We start from the raw sequence: 26,255 nt of genomic DNA on the forward strand, positions 1-26,255 counted from the left end.
TGATGCATATAGTTGTTATTGGGCTTGTATATGTTTTGGTCGACTTTTTGATTCATTAAATGCTTATAGGTAAATTTGTAATTGTATGAGCCTTAGTTTTTTCTTAGGATTCCCTATATATTGTCTCTATGAGAAACACCGTAAACACAAGCAGCGAGATTACATAGAGAGGTGGAAAAGTGGTGTAGACTGATACTTGGTGAAAAATTCTCTGATTTTCTCGATTGAATGTAAGAATTCCTTTTGAACTATATTAAATTTATGGTATTGTGTGTGCTCAGTTTGTTTGCTTTCTTCCTCATGTTTGCATATTCGGTCCCAACAAGTGGTATTAAAGCAGAGTTCGGTAAAATCATTACAAATAACACGTGGAGATTTAGGGAATTGATGGTGCACAAAGAGAACGAATTGAGAAGACGATTGTTTTTTAAGAAACAGTTATATAAACTTTGATTGCCAGAGGGAACGAAATTCAAAGTGCACTTAGACGAGTTTAAGAGGATGTTGACGGAATTGTCAGCTCCAGATGTTAAGATTGAAGAGGAGGATAAAACATTTCTCTTTTTGGATTCGCTAGCTCCTTCATTTAACCACATTGTTGTTCAGAGAGAATACCCTCAAACTTAACGAGATTATTGTTGCTTTGTTGATGAATGAGATACGATGGAAAAATATTGATGAGGGAAGTCAGATGAGGTTTTGTGTATGATATCATGTTTATTTTACATTTTGTATAATAATTATTGCCTTATAGGGTATGTGATTCTAAACCCTAGCTTTGATTTTCATGTATTTTATTTATTTATTTTATTGGCATCTTGTATTTATATTAGGTTTTGCTCAAGCAATAGCAACACCGGTGTACCAAGGATGACCAGGATATCTAACTACTTGGGCCATAACATGACTCATTGACTTGTACCTAATTGATGGTTTGACTAGTTCTTATTGGAACCGTCATAGAGTCAATAGTTTGTTTTGTGTATCTAGACCTTAATCAAGGTGGTGACTCCCTATTTGTTCCCTCTCTCTTCCCAAAGAGGTGAGGTGGAGAACACAACATTAAATCTTTTCTTGCATCATTGCAGGGTAGGACGTGAGGTTCACTGTTCTCATAGGGACCTTGGAGTGTTTCTGTTCACAAAATTTCAGCCCGATCTAACCTACTACATGTCTGACATAGGTGCCAATTGAGGACGGAGTTCCTTATTGTCAGTGTAGGAAAATCAGGTCCTATTGATCAATCAAGAGACCAAATTTTATTCCAAGTATATCAAATGAAGTCTGCTATAATTGAACTTTACATCAGTAAAGTCTCCTTTTCATCTTTATTCAGATTATGAGTTGGTCTAAGATCAGCTCTTTCTTTTAGAACGAAGAATGTAATCCAGTCTAATACCTTTGATGCAACCAAATAAATTGATTGCAAATTTGCATTCAAACAATGCACGCATATATCTTCTTCTTCTGGTTGGAAAATGTAACACATGAAGCATGGATTCACAAGAAAGGTCAGATTTGGCAGTCTCTCTTGATGTCTCAATTTTGTTGGAATCATTCCATTTATAGCCTTCCAAAGGAAAGGTTTGAATTTCGACCAAGTGAGCTTCCATATCACAGTCCATAAGGTCATATGGTTCTGATCAGTTTCTTGTGTTCAGAGGTATCTTGTTGTGTTTGTCTTTGATATGATGAAATTGCATAAGAAAGAGGTTGATATTCCAGTAATCTAGATGCACCCTATCACCAATGAACCTCAAAGATTGGGCGCTGGCTTTGCCAAGTTCAACCTGAACAGCCAAAGATGTAGACTAAATACATGGATTTCCCTCTGCTTTATGATTCATTTTTTCTAAAAAAGATGCCTCTTGGAAAAATTCATTATTAGTCTAACAATTTTGAAAGACTCATCTAAGTATTTCTGATGTTTTAAACTTTATTTTCTATTTTCCCTACTACCAAATCTAATGTCAACTTATTATGCATTATCATGGGAATTCAAAAGTCCATCAGATTGTTCAAATAGAGTAGAACCCCTGTAGGAAGATTAATTAAAATCACCTATCAATAAAGCAAAATCTGGCCTGCCAAGGTAGAGTAGGTAAGTGTTAGGTTGGGAAGAGCAAAATGCTTTTGCCAAACCATAGCCTGCCATTGTTTCCTCCCGCAGATTCAAGTCGATGGTATTTGTGTGCAAACCTGCTCAATTGCTTGTGGTCACCCACTTCTGCCAGAGAGCTACCATGGTGACCCTGCTACCAAGCACTTAAAAGCTTGTGTTGTGTTAATGACAACTACCTCACAACTCTATCATGCATTCGAGTGCTGAAAGCAAACAGTAAGTTAGGGAAGCACTCATAATTCTCTTCCAACTTCTAATAAATTTTCAAAGTGGGGATTATTCCAAAGAGAACAAAGAAGATTCTCCATATAACAAAGTAGAGCTTAAACAAACCCATGTGTTCAATACTCTCATAACAATGAAAGACAGGAAAGAACAGCTTTTCAATTTTACAAAGTACTTACAAACCTTCTAATTTGAAGTGCCATCCACATTTACCCTAAAGTATATGATCTTCTTTAATTTAACCAAAGGTAGAGAAAATATCAACAAGATATAGGTCTATCAATTTGTTAAAGTCATGCTGAAATTCCATAATTTCTTTGCCAACTCCATGTCTATAGCATGTGAGGACGGTTCGGCTAGGTTACTGTCTACAAAGTACTTGCCACCCACCCCCTTGACTTGTGGATGTAATGCCACGTAGCAGATGGGTGCTGCCCCCTACAAACCAGCCCATTGAAATTTTGAAATTAATAAAAAACTAATGAAGCTAGAAGGCCATATGATGATAGAGAATCAAAAGAGCAGCATAGATATATCTAGATGAACAAAATGGCATCACAATGGTTGCATGTGTTGACAAATGCTAGATATATGGAAGTAGTGTTAAATAGGTTCAATTCAGATAACAACATGTACCTGCTTAATATTCTTAACTAAATATTTGATGGTCAAATTTACAATGCCTGTGCAAAACAAACAGAAGAGCAAAAACATCAGTGGACAGAAGTCTTGACCAAGCTGGCATTGATTTAATGAAATGAGAAAAAATGAACCTATGAATTATGTGAAGTTTCAAGGGAAAAATATATCCTGGAAAAATCAACCTTTTAGTTATAGAAATATTTTCTATTTCTCTGTCATTTGGTCCTCTCTTTCTTCATTGGAAGTACGGAGGAAGTATCTTTAGGCAATGGGAGGTTGAGGAAAAAAAATCCAGCTATATCATGGGGGGTTGGTGTCCTCCATAAGAGGCAATGGTACGTTGATCAAGATACAACCATATTTTAAAAAACAACATCCAAAATTTTCAATCGGAAGTTGATTTCCAAATTTTTATATTAAATAAAAGAATTCATTTCATTCCTACACAATTTCCTCTTTCTTTTGAGACAATGTAAATATTTTTTGTTGAAACACATGGAGCCTAAGGATTACCACTACTTAAAACCACAGTGAAGCTGAGATATTAGTGTTTCATAAACAAGAAAATCTTTTCCCTTCAATGATATAACATTATAAAGTCCAAGAAAGAATTACCCATATAAAAGCATATATATCAATAAGGTTCTATCCTGAAAATATATCAATAATGGACAAACACAGGATTGAAACAAAAGATATAACTCCTCTGAAACAAACCAGTGATCTACCATTCAAAAAGCCATGGTAACGAAGAATATTGGTTGCAATGGCGCCTGGATGAACTGAATTTGCAGTTATAGCAACCCCCTCTTCCTGTTTTTTTTTTTTTTTTTTAAGGAAGACAATGATAAGAATCAGTCCAGATTGTGTCTGACATAATAAAATGCTAATACAAAACAAAAGGGGTAACATTCTAAGTAGTACATATCATACAGAATTAGATTAAATGATGACAATGAGGTGGCTTGTTATCCACTTTCTGATATTGACAACAATCACACCATCATGGACTGCCATTCTGTATGCAGATACTACCTTTTTATGAACTTTCATGATGATTTCTTATGTTTCAACATTTAATGAGCATTTTTTCTGGTCCTAACATCTATACTTCAAATACTCAAGGTAGTGAGATACGTACAATTGTAAATGTCAGTAATATAGGCGGCACAAATCACAGTACCAAATTTTTAGGTTTATAGTTCATCATATGGATTTAAAACCAAAAACAAAAACAAAAAACAAAAAACTGAATTATGTTCTGTTTACACAAATATGTACTAAGTGAAGCTAAACCAAATTGAGAAGTTAACCCATAACAAGATTTTAAAGGAAAAGGAAAAAACTATAAAAGTACTCAAGAGACCTAATTGTTATAAAACTCTTTGCTATAATATATAGTAATTCATCATGATAAGTTCAGTATGTTTCTATTAGAAGCAGATGCCATTTTTACAAAGGAGACATGTTGCTGTAGACCTATGGACGGGCCACGGTGAACTGCAAAACAGTTTTCCTTCGTTGTCTGTTGAAATTAGCACTATATATATATATATGAGATCATCCATACAATATGATTTGTTCCAATTAATTTCCTACGCATTGCCCATCTGAAATTGTCTTTGAATCCTCTTGAGATGAGACATTGAGACGAGTTATAAAGAGCCCACCCATTCGAATGGACCAGTAGCCTCTAACTTAAGAACTGCCTTTTATCTGTAAACAAGAAGAGAACTGGACATCCAAAATTTTGGATTTGTTTGGTCTCAACTTTGAGTAAAACAAACATGAAAAATATTATCATAAATTCTTTTAAAAAATCTATTTAACTAATATCATTAACCATGTGCCTAGAAATCATGAATTGACTGGATACCTTTAGACGCCTATTAAGTTCAGTAGCATGCAATATGTTTGCAAGTTTTGATTGGCCATATGCAAGTATACTGTTATACCTGCAAATCAGTAAGTATAATGACAATCTGAAAGAAAAAATAAACTTCTCTAATTGATAATCCTCGCTGAAACGAACACTTTATATCATAGAACAAAAAGTACAGCAAGCAAACAGGCAAATCAAATGTCGATATTCCCAACATTGTCCTCCATAAAAGGAGTAATGCCACAAAGAATTATTACCCTGATTTGTCATTGATTCTATCAAAACGAATTCCTCCACTATAAGGAACCAAATGAGCATTTGATGAAACATTAACAATCCTTCCCTCAATCTTACTTTCATGTACTGTACTCTTCATAGTTTCCAACAAAAGATTTGTCAAAAGAAAATGACCTGCAAGACAATTACAAAATCATTTTATATTCCTTTCAACTCTATGATGAAAGTATCTGGAGAAACAGTGGCATTAGAAGAGCCTGTTCTAAATAATTCCAGATAACACAAAATCAGCTAATATAAAGTTAAAACTTTTATTACAGAACTATATTCCATTGGAAGCATATAGGAGCTCATTTTGCTGGAAATGCCTTTGCACCATGACATTTGCAGGAAAACTACCATAAAGATCTAGTATTGCTAGATTCCTTGAATGAGACAAGTATGCAAATCATAATGGAAACTTCATTGTGTTATAACTATACAAATTCATCCTAGATACCCAAAGGGGTCATTTGCAAACCAAAGTTTGACCTGGTATTGGGACAGCATGAATGGAGTTGTCAAGTATACAAAAATATCTTGTGCTGGAATTGTGCAAGTTCAATACAACGTACCTACGTGGTTCGTTGCAAACTGCAGTTCTATATTATCCTGGGAAAGCATGAATGGAGTTGCCATAACCCCTGCATTGTTACTTCAAACAAAGAAAATAAAAAATTACACTCCAGTTGAGTCAGTGAACTTAAGCAAGCCAACGACATGCTCCACAAAGAGAGACAAACAAAAAAATCCTTATGAGAGTACATATACCAGCCAAAATAGCCAATCATAACTTAAATAAAAGAAGTTGACAGGGAAACAACATAATGCCAGCTATTTTGCAACTTATTACACAAGTATGTTCAGTGGAAGACTCATGGAAGTGAAATCTGATGCAAATTTCCTAATTGATGCCATTGAGCAGAGATCTAACTCCATGACATCCACTTTAGCAGTAGGGAGATCCTCAACGAATGTTCCTTTGACATTATTCCCGGAGGCAGTATTCCTAACTGCCATAATAACATGTACTCCACGCAACGCAAGAACACGTGCAGTCTCAGCTCCAATACCACTTGACGCTCCTGTTATTACAACCAATATTAGCTTCTAACTGTGAAAAAAATACTACGTATCAAATGCATAATTAAGTCATGAAGTATAAATATAGAATTATCTAGAAAGTTCTTATAAATATCAGAGGAAATAATAATATTGGTCACCTCCTCCTGTGACGATACCACTGCTACCAGTTGATTTTTAGTATTCATCATAAGTGGAAGAGTTTTCATCTGGTGTCAGTTATCAATCCCAAACACAAAGTGAAAACTAAAAAACTAAAAACAAGAAGATGCAACCCAGATAAACCTGTCAACGATTAGAACTTATAACCTTTTATCCAAAAGAAACAAGGCAACACCTTTATGAATCAAAGAATAAGCTTCACCTACAATTTGAAACTGCCTGATCCATACTACAATTATTCTCAGACTCCTTGGGTGGTTGCTCCATCCATCCAGGAAATTCTTCAATAACATATCAGTAAGTCTATCATGCAACACAAAAATTGTTGCTAAAGGGAGCACTTTGATCGAATAGAACCTTTTTCTGCTGGGAATGGTCTGAAGGGGCCAAACTAAAATTACCCTACCTTAAAGATAAGGATGTTCCAGCCCTCCAACTAATTATTCAAAGCATCCAACTATTTGGGGTTGCTCCTATATGTAAATAAGGATTCTTCAACAGAAAAGAAGAAATATAAACAGGGCTCTGATAAATAAATAAAAATATATAAATTCAATCAAACTTGATTAGAAATATTAGAGCATATAATACCACATTGTTAAGGAAAGGACAATTTCTCATAAAGAATATCAAAAACCAATAAAGTACCAAAAAGATTCTTATATAGTTCTTCACTTCTTCCTACATATTAAATTTTAAATTCTTGTAAATTCACCTGCTAAACTATTGGAGAGCACAACAGGCATTCTAAAAAGGTATCCTTATCACCATTATTTGTAGTAGGATATGCTCCAATATTAGGTTGGCAGTGGGCATTTAAAAAGAATGGGCCAACCTTACTAGGGGGTATGGAGCAGGCTTGAGAGGTAAAGGGACGAGGCAGGTTTACATATCTTAACCTATGACATGCTAGGGTTGGAGTTGGGTTCTGTAGATACCAACAACGTTTTAAACTCATGATGCTTCTTTCACTGTTTTCAAACAGAATGCAATGGTGAAACAGGATCCCAGTGCTAATCCCATTTAGTTGGGAAAAGGCTTAGTTGGGTTGAGTTTCCACATGAGATTTTTCTAGATTTTCTAAAAAGGCTGTGTTTGATTGTCCAGGAGGGGAAGCAAAGTGAATGAGTTTATTATTATTTATTCTTTTTGTTGGGTTTGGGTGGCGGGGGGCATTGTTGGGAGACGTGAAGTGAAGGAGGATCACTTTACTTTTCCCTGGCTTGTTTAGATGGTCATAGAAAGTGAAGGAAAGTAGGATCCATGTGTCTCATGCCCATTAGTTTATCTAATTTCCCTAAGGAACTGTGAAGAGATTCCGTAACAGTCAAAGAAGGGGAAGAGGAGGGCAAGAACAGCATGGGTTTCAAAAAATCCCTCCCCTGGCCTTCCAAACATGCTTTTCCCAACTGTCTCTGGGGAATTTTTTACAACTTTTCTTGTACTGCAGCCTCCTTTCCCTCACAACCTGTCCATCCAAACACAGTTAAAGTGAACTAGTTAGAATTCTTTTGGAATTGTGGAATTCAACGATAATTAGAAAGCCTAGGTTCTTGACAACATTATCTCTTTTCTTCCTTGCCTGGTCTTAGTTTGAATTCTGAAAATCCATATCACACAACTTTTACAAGATATTGAACCCCAATTCAGAACTACAGATGTAACAGTAAAACATCGATGTAGAATTTATTCATCATTTCCCTTCAGTAAGTCAGTAACACTATTCCATAATAGTTCATCATGTGAAAGAAGGAGAAATACTTCGTTTACAAAAATCATTAACAACTATTTCTTGTTGCTATCCTCAAGCCACATGAATAGAAGTGTCCAGCAGAGATCGATAACCAGTAACCCACCCTAAAATTAATTAGTAGGTATAAATCATGAAACCCAGAATTCCCTTCATCATCACATTAATTCAACCATAACTGGAACAACTCCCCGTCAAATAAAACCAAACAAAAATGGGAAAGAATAAAAATCAAATCAAACCCTGTTCGAAGGGAATAAAAAGGAAACACAAGAAAGAGACTTTGCCTCCCATCGCTCAAAAGGCAGTTGTTTTCGCCATGCTTAAGACAAACAAACCCAACAACCATAGAATGGAATCCCCAACAAAACCATCGAATACGAAAGTAATCAATGCCAAAAGCGAAGTAAGAACATGAGGGGAAGGAAGAGGAGCAGCCAAGATTTTCAACAAACCAACAAGCGATTCAAAAGCCATTTAATCAACAGTTTAAGTATTACCCAGATGAACAAATTGAACTGAAAATCAAATTAGAACAGAAGAAACTAAGAAAACAGAGCAAGAAATGAAAACCCAAATCAAATCTTACCAGTAACAATGGCAGTGAGACCAGTTCCATCTATTCCTTGGGTAACCTCATCTGCTGTTGAAGTAGCTGAGAACCCAGAGGGTCCTTTCCTGCTAAACAGCCACATCGATTCTTGCCTACAGAGTGAAGTTCAGAAAACCAAAGAAGGCAATAGTAGCATTGCACTACTACTAGTGACTACAATTGTGTCGGACCTCTCGGTTATCAAATCCTTCACTCCAAAGAGTCAAACACAAAAGGGTCGGATTTGCTGAGAAAAATTGGCAACCATGATGTAATTCCACGCAAGCAATGACATTTGGTTTTTCTCTTTTATTTGGGGAGAAGTTGCGGTTGAGAAGTTGATTTCGGCGTGAAGGACGAAAATGCCCCTCTTTGATCAATTAATAAAGACTTCTCAAAAACTTACTTTTTTTGTCTGAAATGCTTGTGAGGTGTTTAAATGAAAGAGAGAGGGGTCTCTATTTATGAATTTTTATGGTATGCGGTTCCGTAGTGCCTCTCACAAGAGGAGTGTGGACCCCACCCGGGCAGAGTGTTCGATCAAGGAACCCATAAACTCCAAGGAGGTTGGAGACTTGGAGGCACCCAGGTCTCTACTTTGAGTCTTGGGGGGATCTCTCTCTCTCTCTCTCTCTCTCTCTCTCTCTCTCTCTCTCTCTCTCTCTCTCTCTGTGATAATGTAGAAAAATGAATCACCATATGAGAGATTATAAGATCAATGTAGTTGTACTATAATCCGTGTATAGGAGAGTGTACTAACTTCCTAAACTTGGTTTCTGTAAAACAACAACAAAAAATGAAAATGTGGGTTGAATTGTGCCAAATGGGCCACTTAGGGACACCAAGAGTTGCGGTCAACCGATAAAACAACGGTGAAAGTGATATGGTAATACAGAAAGATCATCAATCCGGCCCAATGCATAAGTGTGAAAAGAAACCTCGGACCCCCTGAAACCAAGGGAGGAGAGAGATACTTTTCTTCAAGGAATCCTACCCTTGTAGTTCCCATATAAGCATATAAGCAAGTTCCAACTCTTTCCTATTTCCAATGTGGGACTATAGAGTAATTTCTTATTTTTCTATGTGAAGGCCAACCGGAGAAGTCTTGGGTTCAAATCTTTGAGGCAATCAAACTAAAACAAAAGGGAATTCTTGAAACTTTAATACAATAACCCCATAAGTTTCAAAATACAAAAAAAAAACAAAAACAAAAACAAAAAAACAAAATGTAGTACACATAAGATATAATAGGAGATGTCGTTGTAGATGTCTTTTGGATTTGAATCTACAGTAGGTTTGATGGGCTACGGTAGAGAGTATAAGTAAAATCATGCTTCTTGAATCTTTCCTCATCAATATAGTCGACTAGCCCACCAACCACATCCTATCAATCGTCCCTTGCGATATCCTTTTTAATGATGTTTTCACCAACCTTATCCCCATCTCAGACTCGTGGATGTTTAGAAAGTTCACCCTTTAAACTTTCACTGAAAGTAGCCTTACCTCCTACATTCACAAAGGTTAGCCCACAGTGTGCACCATAATTAACACACCCCACATTTCATGAGATGCGACTGTTATTAAGAGTCTATTGCTCATTCTCATTTAAATATGGTGAGTACTTTACCATCTGACCAAAATGAGCAAAACCAAAGTATTACTAAACAAATCATCCTGTAACATTGTTTTAACCCTTTGAACTTGATTACATGGATCTCCTCTTAACTGGTAGTAGCATAAAGACTCTCGCGTATTCAATTCAATGCATACATTGTATGTGCGGTCACACTTGTATCTTGAAATCATCCTTCCTAAGAACACATAATGTGACGACCATATGAATAGGATGTCTAGTGTATCCCTAGTCGAGAGCTATTTTAGGTGAAAACCTAACAACAATCAGTGCTTGTTAATAATCATGCATATTAAATAAAATTCGGATTTTATGGACATGTTTCCAACATTTACGAGAGTAACAACTACTCAAATAAGTCTACAGTATTAAGAATTGTTGGAAATACTCCAAAATATAGACAGAGGGGATGCAAAACTAATCTGAACCATAGACAAACCACAATTGACATTGGCAAGCATAAGCATTGTACACAACATCATGAACCTAAAAATATAAGAACCTTAAGGAAATGATGAGGTTGAGTCGTGCCACCAGTAATTCTTCTTAAGACCAAGGATCAAAAACTCGGGTTTCGACCAGGTTTCGACCTGGCTGAAACTGAGATTTGGTCGAAATCAACCGAAACCAGGTTGAAACCTGGTACTTTTTCCCATTCATGGGGAAACCTTGGTTGGAGGGTTTCTGTCGAAACTACCGAGTTAGAGGGGTTTCGATCGAAACCAAGTCAAGTGAGGTATTATATAGACCTGGTTCAAGGTGGTTCAACCATGTTTCGACCGAAAAATGGTCAAAATTTTTGCAACTATCGATACCGAGTCGAAACTATGTAGTTTTTAAAATACCCCTCCATCTCGTCTCAGAAACCTACAAAACTGAAATATCTCGATGGTTTCAATAGGTTTCAATCGAGTTTTCTTTCCATGCTTAAGACTATAGACGAACCCTATGGTGCCGAACCAAGTTCTTACGAATCAACATTCAAGATAAAACAATCTCGTAGGCCCTTCCAATAGTCTTTACACTCACTTACTGAGCCACGTTAGGACACTTCAAAGTTGTGATCAATCGGACACAAAAAATGAATAGAAAAAGGCCAAGAGAAAATAGATATTGGGATTGCCTCCAAAATTGATAGTGAAATGGACTTAACATCATCTTTATATATATAGGAGAAGATAAGACACCACCAAAAATTGTCTCCAAAAGACATACCCAACCATCATTTTTCCACTAGACATGTTTCTTGACCATTCAAATGTCTTCAGAGAGTCACATATATTGGTCACTTAAGTGCGTATTTGAAAAGACAAAACCCTTAAACAAACATTTTACAAATAAAACCAATTCCAACCCTCAGTTTTAAATCATTTAAAAATTCCAACAGCACTGTTTGGCAGTCTACCAAGACGTGGAAAGAAAAGAGAAATATGATGGCCGAGTCTTCCATTGGTTGTCTTTAGGTGCATTTGTTTTTAGTGGATTGATTTTCTCATGTCCATGTTTATAGGACTTGTTGAGCTCAATTCTCAAAAGTACAAATGATGTGTCATGAACTTCTCCTTAAATGCTCATCTTAAGGGACTTCTTTCCAACAAAGATCCACAAAGTTACCAGAGAACCCGTCTCTGGAGTTGGACGATACAAATTGTTGATGAATCCGCTCTCTGAGAATGAAGGCTTTTTATCCTATATAATAGATAACTTGTTTAAGTAAGAAAAACTGGGAGAACCCTGAAACCCAAATCAAGAATGATCCACCATTATACTATTCTCTCCGATTTGGGTGCACTCATATCACTGGCAGGTCCAACAATCATCTTTGAAGAAGACGACCATTGGCTACACAAAGAACACAAAGAACAGCAAAAGAGAAAATGGAGTCTCCTATAATTTCATGGAAATTATCAGTAGTGCAAACAATGCTTTCAAGTGGACTACAAGATCTGAAGCCTTTACTGGCAGATTCCTAACCTGTTTAGAGCTGAAGCTTTACCTGTCAGATGAGCATAAGGGTCCTCTATTAGATGTTTCAGATTTGCTGCTATCACAACCCATGATGCATTCAAGCTGTCAATTAATAGGTCTTTTAGAATCCAAAATTTGAAGTTATACTCTTTATATTTTCTTCTTGGTTTACAAGAAACTCCAAGACTTCCTTCACCAAGAAATTTATCTTCGTAGCTCTTAATCTCTCCCACATCACTTGTTAAAAAGAAAATTCTCCCAGATGTTTGTGCATATGCGTTCTTACAGAACCACGCATGCATGGATATTTGGTAGTAAAAGAATGGCAGGACGAGACTAAATTATCAATCAAGTGAGGAACAAATCAGCATCAGCACAGGCCTCCACTGATAAATTATAGCAGGAACTAGGAAGGCATCATAGAAAATCAGATCACTCAGGCCTCAACTCAGAAACAAATGGATAGGAGGCAAAACTGGCTTCTTTCCATTTTCCTTTATTTCATCCCATGCAAAATTGGATAAGATATCCTACATACATAGTCAAAACCATCGTGAGATCCTCCAACCCACCCCATTTTAAATATATATAAGGGGGGAAAATTCCTCGATAATGACCAATTATACTACTATACAGAATACATATATAAAAAAGAACAGAAGCAGATCTGATGATTAAATCTTCTTAATTGTTGTAGGATCATCTTCTGAATCCATTCTCAATCTTCCTTGACTTCCGACATTGTCCAAACCACAACAAGTTTCTGCCCTTTCGTGACCGAACTGGGGTTCCTACCTTAACCTATTTAGACGCACAGCCAAGTCAGTCACATTCTATTTGACACCCCAACAAAAGTCAACTTCATAGTGGAACGAGAAGAAATAACCCAAATAGCCTACCTTTTCTTTGTTGATATGTTTGGAGGTTTTCCAGCAAAGAAGCCCATTGCAACCACCAGGTCCTGAGCCTGATTCATATCCCCTACAAAGACACACCATAAATGAGTACCAAGTAACAGACAAGGTCTGAATCTCAAGCTAAGTTAGTCGCATATTCATCAAAATCTTCAGATTCGGATTACAATAGGAACAAATCTAATCAGAATGCTAAATTTCAACTTGTGCACAGGCAACACAAGGTAGAAATTCCACTTTCACAGTGATACCAATTCCCCTGGTTGGATTTTGACCCACTGTTAAGTTGAATCCTTGCAGCAGCATTGCCTAACAAATAAATCCTTCACATTACACATTTGAACTTAATAATCCAACATAGGAAGAAATTAGTGCTTATATGCTACCTAAACAAATAAATCCTTGTCATTACAAATCCCAACATATAAAACAAGCTACTAATTTTGTAACCAGAACAGCTAGCTCCGTTAATTTATGTTAGGTGAACCACACGATTCATAGAAAGGGGGAAAAGGTTTAAAAAAAAATCTTCTATGCAATCAGATTTAAAAGGGAGAATCTAAAATGTGATTTACAGTCATGGTTCATCAAATAGTGCTCATTTGGACAGTTTAGACTTTAGATCATTATAAAGCTCTACCAATCATTACGTAGAGAGGTGAGGGCCCATTACTCAAACGGAGTTTCCTTCCATGATATATCTTATCCTTCAACCAAATCACATTTTTAGGTTTTAAGCTTCAACCCAACATATTCCAGGTCAACACTTAGAGCAAAGCTAAACCCAATAAATTCTCTGGGTTTGATTATCACAGTTTTTGTCCAATTTTAATGGGAGAAAATGGAAGCAATAATATGTCATGTACACTCGGAAAATTAAATACTCACAGGTTCTCTTGGTTGAAATTGCCCGGGAAGCTGCTATCATGTAAAAGGCTCGGAGACATGGCGGAGTGATCAATTCTTCTGCCATTCGGGTTTTTCAGGTTGCTCCTGTTATCATTTATCTTCGAAGCTTTGATTTCATGATTCAGTTCATCATCTCCACGCTGGGAGGATAAGCTCAACATCATGGATGTCATCTGATTCTGACGATAAACACTATCTTGTGGAAGGACTTGATTCCTCTCAGGTTTCAACCGACTTACTGACCCAGGAGTGCCCTTCTCTTCAGCCTGTAACCATGCAGTCTCTAATAGCTGCTCATCACTGATGGGTTGTATTCTTGGCATTGGAATTTCCTGCTTCTCTAAGATACAGTTTCCAGCACCCTCATTATTGGCAAAGGCAGGTAAGCCACTAGTGGCCAGGAAGCTTCTATCTGTTAATGACTCTGAGAGATCACATCGATCTAATTTCCCACCTTGCTGAGTATCTTTAGAACTGTTAAAGGTTTCCCTGCGTACCTTTTGTAGTTCCTGGTATGGATCCAGATCAGCATGACCATTTATTAAGTTACCACAATCAGATTTGCTTTCCCTTTCTGATGTTTCCACATGCTTTGGGCGGGTCAAAGAATCTGTCAACTGGAATGGCTGCAGTCTTTCAACAGAATTTTCCCAATCTTGAAGGAGTCCTATTCTAACCTCAACATTATGTCTCAGAACAACTCTTACTGAATTTGTGATACTTCCCAGGAATCTCTCAGCTCTGGATTTGATATCCCCGTCAACAAATGCTATGGAAACAATCAAAACACCTGCAACATATGTTAAGACTTTGGCTCACACAAGCAACTTTTGTAGAGACTTTCGAAAAACTCTAACTCAGAAAACCCCTCTTTGGTTTCTAATAATACAGAAAGCTGAACTGATTGAAAAATCACAGATGCCATACAAGTCACCTTTTAACAATTTTTAAGTCAGAAAACTTCTTAGACCTTTAGACAAAGTGACTAAAGCAAGAAACAGAGTTGGCTGAACCCAGTTGCGGTTGCATATTGATCAAAATAACTATGTAACTTTGCACTAGGGTTAGAACAGAATACAACACTGACTTTTAGAATGATCATTGGAAGAAACAACAGTGAACATGGTAGGACATAGACATCATATAGCACATGCACTTGAAAATGAGTATGTTGTTGAGAGTTATGTACATACTCATACAGCTTGCTCCATATGAAAGACTTAATGATAAATCACTTTGAAGCTTAAAGTTGGAAACATGCTCGATCCTTCTGAAAGGCTTTTTGGAGTGGGCAGATAAAATGAATATGTTAATCTTCTTAGGCTTTTGGAGGAAATGTAATCTGAGGGAGGTATCAGGCATGACTTGAGAATTTGAAAGAAAAGAAACAAGTGATTTGTCCATTATAAAGTCAAACAAATCTAATGACAACTAGTGAGAATTCATCAGTCTTCCCAAACTGTTACATTATACATCCAACGATTAGGAAAATGTTAACCACCTATCGGTATGTTGTAGGATGGCACAGGATGTAAGGTTCTACATCTTTAATATCTTTAGGGTGTGTTGGGTTCGCAATAGGTATCTATTATTTGGTTGTGGTTTCATTTGTGGGTTTGTTGGGGTACAGGAAGGGAAGAAAGAAAAGAGTTTTTGAAGAGGAGTGCTGGCTCCCATCAAGATTATGTAGGGATGCAATCTTTATTTCAGTGGATTGGGAAAGGGTTCTTAAGGAGATTAACTCTCCGTGGTCTTCTTTTGATGGCATCTTTGTCCATCTTCTGCAAACATGATGGTAACCTGTGATTAATTTGTTTATGGTGTGAATTGGAGTAGTATAGAGTATCAAATAACCACAAAAGTGTTTGCAAAAGAATGCTTAGTTTGGTTGCATCTCTGCAACACAATTAAACACGAGTGAATATTTCCTCCATGACATGTCAAAGGAAGCTTGCAGACAGCCCTAATATGTATCATGTGGCAGCTTAGTTGGTAAGCAAATCTTGTGGGCATATTGGCATGCATCAGCCCAAACACATAATGGGACACGGCTATATATGGCTTAAAAAATTGGTGGAAAAAAAAAAAACTCAGCACTGGATAGATTTGTTTAATAGCTAAAAGGACAGAAGAAAATGCATTACATGGTAGCAGATTTAGCTGAAACGGGGCAAGAAACTTCACTGGTGGCCAATCGAGAGGACAACCAACCCATCCATGGATCATATTCGGCAGATTAGCCTTCACATGGCCTAAATTGGTTGACCTTACAGGCAAGAGCATGGGTATACACATTACTAAATATGGTAATGTCAGCCCAAATGCATTTTGCCACATGGCTATATATATCTTTAAGAAACTATGAAAAGTATGGAAAAATTGATTCATTGGCTGAGTTGAAGTTCAATAAATGGTTGAGATGGAGGAGCATACAGTTGAGAGAGAACATCACAGCTAAGACAGATAGATGCAAATGCTGATAATGATGTATTCACTGTGATATGACTCCATTTTCCAAAACCCAGTGAATGGACACAGATTCTATTATCCAGTCTAAAAACATACCTCCGACTTTACTTTTCTCATCTAAGCTATAATTTATCTCGTAGTGTTTATATCAATCAAATTTAATGAGACATCTAATATATAAAATGCTGTTTGCTGCAGGGTTTGTTAGAATGTCCCTTTTATATATTTTTGCCGACAGAAAAAAAAAAAGAAATACGACTGATAGTACAGTTTAAAAGAGAAATTGTTCCTGAAAAGAACCCATGCAAAACCTATCAAGAGAGAATGAAGAAGAATCCATGCAGTATTCTGGAAGAATTGATGAAATGAAGAAAACTACTTGCCCTTAAATTTCTTCTTTTTTCCAATTTCACTAACTGAAGCAAGCATAGTTATAGGCTAATAGAAAGCATATATTTAGTATGCCCTAGCTCAGGATTGGGATTTACCTTCAACTTCAGAGATTGCTACAAGCTTTCCATGAACTCTTAGCAACTGCTTCAATTTCTTCGAAGGGCATTTATCAATACACCTCACCCAAATAGCATCCAACTTGTCCGGGCTTAAGCACCTGAAGACCCTACTCCCAGCTGCGGTCTCTTCATTAGAAGTGCCTGATGCACACGCTTCCATAAATCGGCTGTGCATGGCCCTAGATTCTAAACTAGAATGATCCGCCAATAGCTCCTCATGTGAACTAGAACATTCATTAACTGCTCGAGGAATTGAAGCAGAAGAAGAAGTTGACTTCCACGCCAAACGCAAAGCATCAGGCTGCTTCTTGTGGGTGGAAGCTTCACCAGAAGGGCCTGATGGATCTTCCCCTGTTGTTTTGGAGCTCTGCCTCCTGCTACTGCTTGAATGTGAAGGATCTGAAGAAGCAGCAGAACCAAGTTGTAGAAGAGCAGCTGTGAACCATGTTGAGCGTTCACTTGAAAGCCTTAGTTGCTTCTCAGCTTCAGAGAGAAGCTTCAAAGCTTGTTTTAATCGCTCCAATTCTGCTTCAGTCACTGGAGAGCGAATGGCAGGCACACAAACACCCGCAGCCAAAATCAAATAATCAACCAAAAAAGATGGATGGGTGAATTAAAGAAAAACAAGAATCATCATTATTGAGAAAGAATGTTAACACATAATTATCCCAATGTTTAAAAACCTGTCAAGTCAACTCATTACTCAGCTGAGTCAACTCGGATACATGGCATTTCAAGATGAATCAACTACCGGGATCGAGTTAAATCAGTACCCTGCCGGCGTGTTGACTTGTGGGTCAATATGCAACCCATTCGATTCTTAGAAAATATCTTGTATTGCCTTCATTGATAATAGCTAAAAATGTTGTTCTTATTTTTTATTTCAAATCCCCGCGTGGTACAAAGATTTTAAAGCGTGGGATAGAGAAATTCATGTTAAATGCACTTGTAACGGTGTGCAATTATCAGAAAGAGAATTTCCAAAAAAACTGGTTAATAGAAAAAATTCAGGTAAAGATTCTCTTTCCTTTCTGTTTGAAACCTTGGATAGATCTAAGCTACGATCACACCATAGAGATCCAATGAAAAAGAAAGGGGAAAACAAAAAAAAGCTAATTTTTGTTTTTAAACAGAACTTGCTTTTGGTTCTCACTGAAAACAACCATCTTTTTATAAACTTATTTTAAAAGAACTTCAAAAAACTTCAAAAAGTGAAAAAGAAATTTTTTAGTTCTAAAAGTTTTAAAAGAAAAAATAAATAAAAGATGGATTACTAAAATAGTTCTATTTATAAAAAGAATAATGAAAGATGATATACATCTTCATTTCATTTTAAGTATTATCATAGTAGTCAAGGCATCCAGGTGCGTTAGTCGTCTTGTAGGTGTCACCTTGCGTCTAGACCCCCTCCAACGCCTTGGGCCTCCTAGACACCATGACAATTATGAGCATTATACAAGGCCAGATTCTCAAACGTCTCTTTATATTTCTCTAATATATGGTTAGAATTTCAACTAAACCAGTGCAATTTGTGGTCTAATTCCAAAATTAAAAGTCTAATGGTTAAACAAGTTTGACTTACCTAATAGTCCCAAACTACTACCAAAGAAAATATTTAGCTATCCAAGTTGTCAACCACTCAATCTAAATGTAAGGGCCAGAAGAGCATGTTGTACACAAAGGAGCAGCAGACCCAAAGGGAAGGGTAGAGGGGAGGAAAGAAGAGGAAGTGGATGAATTCAACAACTTCAACCACGAAGAATCAATATTATAAAGCCCCTTTTCAACTACATTTTTAATTAATTGGAGAAAAAAAAAAGGTGTGTACATTTGCCCCTCCCAGACCCTGCAGTAGTGGGAGCCTCGTGCACTGGGAGTCTGGGACGCTCTTTTTTCTATTTTAGATTCAAGTGATATTACAAGTTCTTATGGTAAAATTAAGTATTCAGAATATCATATTTATATGCTTGATATTTTTCATATTAAACATGTTTTTGTATATGCTTATGATTTATCAACTATATTTATAATTTATTATTTTAATGATTCATCGAATCAACTTACGAGTTATCAAGGTAACTCCACTTTATGCAACTTAGAGTCACGTCCAAGATTTGAGTTTTATAAAGCTCCCTTTCCCCCACCCATGGTACTAAATCTCGTTTCGTTTCGGTGTTTCGGTCTGACCGAAATTTCCTAGATACCGAAATTTCGTCGAAATCTCGGTCGAAATATGGTATTTTTTCTGTGGGTGTAAAATGCCAAAAATGTCCAAGATTTCCGAAATTTCCGAGACGAAATTTCCTAAATATTTGAAATATTGCATTTTTTCATTTCGGACTTGCGTTTCGTTTCGGACAGGTCGAGATACTCGAAATATTCGATATCTCGACCGAAATTTCGCGAGTTTTAGTACTATGCCCCCACCCACCCACCCCCCAAAAAATTTGTTTAGACATTAGATGTAAAGCTTGAAGTGCCTGCAAGCCTACTAGGTGCAAGAGTTCAGGAAACCTGCTTCAAATCTCCACTCCAGACTGAAAACCTTATCCATGCATACCCTGCCCTTTCCCTTTTATTTTATTTTCTTCCCCCACCCGCCCACCCCCACCAAAAAAAAATTAGGACTTCATTATTTTTCTCTCAAATAGGCTAAAAACTTACCTGTGGTTCATGAAATGCTCAGATCCTCTTTGAGTATATATAAACCATAGACACTTGATAAATAATTTAGCCTTGATAACAGGAATGATAAATTAGAATTGATAATAGGCATGAGCCAGATCACCTACGGTTGCCTGGATCTTGATTACAATAAGCCACTATTTAAGCTTTTAAGCAGCACCCAATCACATGTCACAGAGATGTAAAGCTCAAATTAGTAAACACAATCTGGTGGCCATCTAAAATAAAAGAAATTTCTCAAAGATGGGGTTTTACTTGCATTGAGACATTGAGAGAGATAAAGTGAATAATGAATTCAAAAACAAATTTTTCTATCATTTGAGATGTGCGTAGTTCTTAGCAAAATGAATGCTAGGCATTGGCACTACCTGTGCTGGTAATTTAATTTCAAGTTTCTTTTAAGAAGATTAAGAAAAGAATGTATTCCCTTATGTTGATAATGTTTAGAGAATAGAAATGTGAGAGGTTTTGGGAGGGAAAAAAGCATTTGCCATTAATACTTTCTAATAAAAATTGACCTATATCAAGTGTTCGAGTAGAGGTAAAATTGTCTAAAGACAAACAAACCTTTTAACGCGCTAGTTAAATCACCATCTAATCCAAATCTTAACACAATGCTATATCAATCCCTTCAGCTGTTATTGGTACAACTGTCCAATTACCCCCAGGCAATCACATGTCCCTTACAAAGTAATGTCAAGAACTGTGCAATTAAGAGGACAAAGGAAGAAATGAAGTACAGGCCTTCAATCTCTAGGGGAGAAAAGAAGGAAACATACTGATGATTCAACAGCCATCATGCTGCTGGTAGTGTCCATTAGTTGGTTTAAGTCTTAATCATGATTGACTCATCTTTGGAGTAGATTAGAGCCAGTATCATTGTCACACCCCCAGGGCATTTAATTGGACCAATAGCAAAGGGATGAAAATAAAATGATCATGCTGGCTCAGTTTTGATCTGATTAATTGGCCCAAAGAGATACGATACCCAAAGTGAAAGAAAGAAGAAGAGAATGGACTATGGAGAGTATAGAAGAAATGGATGAGGGGAAAGAATTTCTAGGTATGGCTGATCTGATTGTGAGATCTAAACCAACCATAGCTAATGATGAACTTTAAGAAAAGAAATGCTATAGGTTTTGCAAGAAAACATTTTCAATTGATCATACACAGTGAGAACAATTAACCCCTTATGTGCAGTCCAAACAGAGTACAATCCTCCAAAGGCAGAAATAAAATCTCTTACCCAAACTCTACTTAAAATCCCATCTAATCCTGACTAAACCTGTTGATCTGTTCTTGGCACAACCATCCTACTAAATTAATTTGACAAGTTTGGTGTTAGTAAGATTTAGTTTTACACCGGATTGGCAGATTTCTCCACAGTAATAAACTAATGTAAAGCAACAAGAACAAATAAGTGCAGGAAAGAAACCGGACTGCATACACTTTTAATAATCACCATTCAAATGCATAAAATAAACTAAATACAAGACATGTGAGTTGTACTTACAACTCCGCCCACTGAAGTATGAACCACTGCTTTTTGAATCAACTAAGTGGTATGTTCCGGCAATAATATCCATAATAAGGCCAGCTAATTGAGACATCAAGGCCACTGGATCAACCCCAGAATCCATCAATTCCCTGGCTCTCTTTACTGTTTCTGCCGTGTCCGATGACATGGCCAGCTCCAAAAGATCAAGCAATTTCTCATCTGAAACAACACCCACCTATGGAGGAGAAAGTAAAAAATTATGTGAGCTTTGATAGTTTGATTAGTTCACAAATAATGATGGAGAAAGCTAGCTGATAGAGCATAATTGATTGATAATCAAATTAATCATAAGATGTTGTAATGAAACACACTGGACCAAACGGGAACCAAATAATGTAACTAAATAATCTGAATATAATGCGGCATTCTGCTGTCCTTCTCGAGTTTTTTCTACAAGTTGACCATTGAAGAGGGCAAGTCAAGCAAAATTAGAAAAGATCAGGTTTTCCAACTAATGTCCAATGTGAACATTGATTGGTCGAACAGATTAGACAAAGCGTTGTGTTAAAAAAAAAGAACTAACAAAGTGAAGCAAATAATACTGGGATTCAAAGGGTGCATGAGGAGAACACTTACAAGTTCATTTACAAGAGACGTATTAATTCTTTTTCCTAGCAAACTCAATTGGTCTAACATAGTTTCAGCATCTCGAAGTGAACCCTCTGCATTCAAAGCAATCAGCTCCAGTGCATCTGATTCAACGTCCAAATTCTCATCTGCAGAAAGCTTTTTTAATCTGGTTACTATATCAGCCTCTTTAATTTTGTTGAAGATGTATTTCTGGCACCGTGATAGTACAGTACGAGGAATGCTATCCAGATCTGCAGTAATGAATATGAAGACAACACGCAGTGGAGGTTCTTCAAGAAACTTCATAAACGCTGACCATGTCTTGGAAGGTAACAAATGGCATTCATCAAGCACACAGACCTTGAAACGTGATGCAGGGTTTTTGCACAGATCTTTCAACCAGGACCGGACTTTATCTATTTCTTTCCTATTTGTAGCATTAACTTCCCTGAGATCTCTGCTCTTGCAAGAGATGATATCAGTGCATTCCCTACAGAACCCACATGGCTTAGGATCTTCCCGACAATTCAAGGCAGCAGCAAATATCCTGGCTGTTGATGTTTTTCCAGTCCCATGGGGCCCTTGGAAAAGATAGAAAGGAGCAATCCTTCCCCTTGAAATGGCATTAATAAGAGATCGAACCACAATATTCTGCCCAATTATTTCATCAAAGGACCTTGGCCTATATTTCTGGCTCAAGCTTCTAATATGATCAGGCGTCCCTTCTTCAGCTCCTCCTGTTAAAGCTACTAGTTCTAACCCCTCTTGACTTCTGCAGCTTGATGACCATCTCCGTCCATCCAACCGGCTCAATGCCTCCAAGTCAAGCTCGCCAAAATTGGTAGAAAGTTCATCATCACTCTGTCCAGTTTCAATGGATGAACCAGCTGAGCATCCTCTACCATCACCACTGTTGGTCAACAGTGCCAAACCTTCAGATGGTCTTGAAACAAGTTTGTGCTTGCTAGACCTAGATGTTCGATGCCTATGATACAGTGTCTGGCTTCCACAGAGGATGCTACTTCCTTTTCTCCTTAATGTATCAGAAAGTGAAGGAGAGTAACAACCTCCACACCCCCTATGCTTTGGTGCCCTCTTTGACCAATAGCAAGGAATTCCACATCCTTGGCGTCTCGGCAGATCGAACTGATCCAATTCATCTCCATTGAAGGAAGCTGTAGTGCCATCCCAAGACCCAACGGTACTTGGGTTTCGTTTCCCATCTCTTTTGTAAGAACTGGTTGATGCTGGGGTATAGGAATACGAAGAATCATCCCTTCGGATGCTTTTCAAAAGCTTGGATGAATGAGACCAGTTCCCACATCTGGGAAGCCATGGAGAAGCTGATCTTGGAGTATATCCTAATTTCTGAGTTAAAATCTGTAAGTCCTCAGAGTTGCAGTATTCCGTGTCATCTGATTGCTCAACCGAGTTAAGTGTTTCACCAATTGAGATAGTTGGAATATCCAGTCGTCTCGAATTTTTGGAGTTTCTGCTGATAGGTTGCCGTGAGGAAGTACAATTTTTCTTCAACCTCCTAACAGTTCTTCTAGCTGGTATCACTGTGCTTGCCTCTTTGGCTCGGAAGACCATGATAGGGTCCCCGAGAAATGTATCACTCATAGAATCCTCCTTTTGTGTATCACTCAAGCTATCTTCAGGACTTCTATGAACTGATCCTCCTTGCCCAAACTTATCCTCACCTAACTTTGCCCCACTATCACTTGATCTTCCAGATTGATGCCTCCAATTGTAGAGAAAGACCTTTTTCTGATTGTTTACACCTCTAATGGCCAAGTGAGTCCCATTTTCAGAGTAGCCGCTGATGTGATTTGATCCTATGCCGTTTCCTGTGGTTCCATCTAAATAGTTCCAACTGGAAGTTGCAGCCACTGATCTCGAACTCAAAGGAGACCTCCATGAAGAACTAGTTTCAGGGTCACGTAACAACCGAGCAGCCTTACGAAGCACATTAAGGTCCTTTTTCCAATGAAGCTCACTTGGATCAATACGGATATCTGACATTTTTTCCCCTGGTTTAGAAGATCCAGTCACAAAGCTCTATTCACAAGGAAAGCTTACTGAAATGTAACATTGACTTGACACCCCCATTCAAATAGATAATTCCATATACACTCTAACAACCATAGAAAATCCTTTGAGCTATATTAGAATTTCTTTTTCTTCAACCCTGAAATGAAACTCCAAATTCCACAAATCAGTAAAGCCTTAAAAGTGAATATATTTCTGAAATATTCTTCATATATATAAAGAATGACTTTTCAAATTATCCGACAGACACAATTCTATACTGGTTGGAAAAGCGTATCTCCAAAGTCCGTCCTATATTATGCAATTGGAAAGATATAAATACCATCTCCGGGTTGACCAGAAAAATAATGTATTCGTGTTTTTCTAGTCATGAATCCAGAACATGAATAAGCCTGATAATCTCTTGGCTTGAATGGGAACAATTTATTTCAGTTTTTCTGCTCATGTTTCAAATTTTGTGTACATCCCCCCTTCATTAAAATCAAATCTCCCCACCTGACAAACAGTATCAAAATTTGTTAATTGTCGATTTCTTTGCACTGAAAACAACAACCACGAGAGATTTCTATAAACAAAGCAAAGTAACCATTCTGGCACTCAGTAAAGACAATGATTTTTAGACATTTAATGCCCTTAAAAGTTAAAACTGACCAGCATTTGTGGTTTCTATAATATGGAAGATCCAACTAGAATCTCATAATGTAGAGACATGCATACGTACGTAAACAAGCATAAATCACCCATTTCCGTTCAGAACCATTACAAAGAGAAAATGGACAAAGTGCAATATAAATGACTAAGTCAGACCAGATCTTGCAATGGGAACAACATTTCCAACTGCGTAGTTCAGAAAAATGTAAAATTGTAGTAATGGTCTGAAGAATTGCTACAACAATTTAATTTTAGCATGTGGTTAGTTTTAAGATGTCCATGTTTGGCACTCATAAATCATAATCATGTAGGATGGAGAAACACTTCATTCGTGTCAGGAACAAAGAAATCACATAAGCAGAAGCACAAGTGCACACAGAAATGCCTATTCAAACCCATTGAATTCTGCATGGTCTTGAGGTGGAGGAAAGGCACTTCTTACTAATCTAGAAACTATATGGTCACCCTTAATTCCATAAGTTCCGGTGTTGGTAATTTGTCAGAGTGTCTATTGCTTGAATTTTGCAATGATAAGAACCTTCGAATACAGAGAATCCATTTTGGACAACCTATTGACATCTCTATTTTCTAGGAGAGGGAAGCTTTGGGGTGTCAATAGGAAAGGTTGCAAGCTTTTCTCCTTTCTAATTGGATTTTTGGCTACACGGAAGGAAAAGAAAATCAACATTTTCTTTTCAATCAAAGAATAATAAAGTTTCAGTGACTTGGATGAATGACTATATGAGCAGATAAGCAGCCTAAGAACTTCTCTTTTCTTATTTAGAAAATAAAATAACTCACCTTGTGAATATCAAGCCAAGGTAAAGAATGACCAAACATTTTGAAGATTCAAATCGGCATGGGATAGCCACATCTGCAGCATTTTGCCTCAAGAAAATTAGGTAAGGTTAATTTCATTGTTAATTAATAAAAATTCGCACCTCTTTGGTACTCCACTCAAAACTGAATCACTATTCGTTGATTAAGATTCTAGTGAAACTAATCCAATTTGCTCTAAGACATTGCTAATCATGTTTACCTTATCAATTTCAATTAAGAAGAGGAAAGAAAATAGAAGGTCAACCGTTTAATAGATAGTGATTCACTCTAGAGTGAAGCCCATGAAAACAACAGCAAGAGCCTGGATTTTAAAACTACATTGGAAGAACGCTAAAGAGTGCAACAACCATGGGTTCCAATCAATATGCATTAGAAAACTGAAAACATGACAAGAGCTTCGAGGGAGAACATATTACCAACCCCACCGTTACAACTACAATATCTAAGAGGCGAAAGGACCGAGAAACAAGACCAGCCAAATGGAGAGATGGATCCCTGGAGTATTGGAACTTTTCCATATAAATGAATTTATAAAGTAGATCGTACTTATTCAAAAATAAAAAAACAGTTGGCACATGAAATTATTGGGGGGTACCCCAGGGGACGGGAGGAAACGAAAATGACGATCTTTAATCCATTTTGGGTTGGGCAACAATGCATCAAATTAATCAAAATCTTCATGAAGTTAGCCAACAACAAATAGTAGAACATTTTATAGCTCCAAATGAACATTGAGATTAACGGTTAAAGCATTTGCAAG

The 26,255-nt window shown here is 37.1% G+C and overlaps 2 protein-coding genes across 4 annotated transcripts; both read right to left on the reverse strand.

Annotated features, from left to right (window-relative positions):
* Positions 1–2,373: 2,373 nt before the first annotated feature.
* LOC122669892 (short-chain dehydrogenase TIC 32, chloroplastic-like) lies at positions 2,374–8,927 on the reverse strand. 2 transcript variants are annotated; one of them, XM_043866779.1, is made up of 8 exons: positions 8,732–8,927; positions 6,001–6,232; positions 5,723–5,802; positions 5,129–5,282; positions 4,866–4,971; positions 3,718–3,802; positions 2,984–3,030; positions 2,374–2,785 (listed from the first exon to the last, which is right to left on the reverse strand). In XM_043866779.1, exons 1-8 carry the CDS (start codon positions 8,835–8,837, stop codon positions 2,627–2,629), a joined length of 969 nt encoding a protein of 322 aa, XP_043722714.1. In that variant the 5' UTR covers positions 8,838–8,927; the 3' UTR covers positions 2,374–2,626. The 2 variants fall into 2 exon arrangements, with proteins under 2 accessions (XP_043722714.1, XP_043722715.1); XM_043866780.1 differs by having other exon boundaries at positions 4,866–4,944; positions 8,732–8,925.
* A 3,859-nt stretch (positions 8,928–12,786) lies between these two features.
* On the reverse strand, positions 12,787–24,105 carry LOC122669891 (protein STICHEL). Of its 2 annotated transcripts, XM_043866778.1 has the most exons (7): positions 21,959–24,105; positions 21,338–21,557; positions 17,116–17,676; positions 14,574–14,948; positions 14,138–14,543; positions 13,235–13,316; positions 12,787–13,136 (listed from the first exon to the last, which is right to left on the reverse strand). In XM_043866778.1, exons 1-7 carry the CDS (start codon positions 23,975–23,977, stop codon positions 13,035–13,037), a joined length of 3,765 nt encoding a protein of 1,254 aa, XP_043722713.1. In that variant the 5' UTR covers positions 23,978–24,105; the 3' UTR covers positions 12,787–13,034. The 2 variants fall into 2 exon arrangements, with proteins under 2 accessions (XP_043722713.1, XP_043722712.1); XM_043866777.1 differs by having other exon boundaries at positions 14,138–14,948; positions 21,959–24,103.
* Between the last annotated feature and the right edge of the window lie 2,150 nt (positions 24,106–26,255).

This window comes from Telopea speciosissima, chromosome 7 (genome assembly GCF_018873765.1).
Source record: "Telopea speciosissima isolate NSW1024214 ecotype Mountain lineage chromosome 7, Tspe_v1, whole genome shotgun sequence".
NCBI lineage: Eukaryota > Viridiplantae > Streptophyta > Magnoliopsida > Proteales > Proteaceae > Telopea > Telopea speciosissima.

Bases quoted from the DNA above. Each gene is read 5' to 3' on its own strand.
- LOC122669892 (XM_043866779.1), bottom strand. From the start codon at position 8,837: ATGTGGCTGTTTAGCAGGAAAGGACCCTCTGGGTTCTCAGCTACTTCA. The intron at 4,972-5,128 runs GTAATAATTCTT...TTTTTCTTTCAG, and splicing joins AGAATCAATGACAAATCAGG to ATTGTCATTATACTTACTGA. The intron at 2,786-2,983 runs GTACATGTTGTT...GCTGGTTTGTAG, and splicing joins TAGTTAAGAATATTAAGCAG to GGGGCAGCACCCATCTGCTA.
- LOC122669891 (XM_043866777.1), bottom strand. From the start codon at position 23,977: ATGTCAGATATCCGTATTGATCCAAGTGAGCTTCATTGGAAAAAGGAC. The intron at 13,317-14,137 runs GTGAGTATTTAA...GTGTCTTTGTAG, and splicing joins AATTTCAACCAAGAGAACCT to GGGATATGAATCAGGCTCAG. The intron at 13,137-13,234 runs GTAGGCTATTTG...GCGTCTAAATAG, and splicing joins AACATATCAACAAAGAAAAG to GTTAAGGTAGGAACCCCAGT.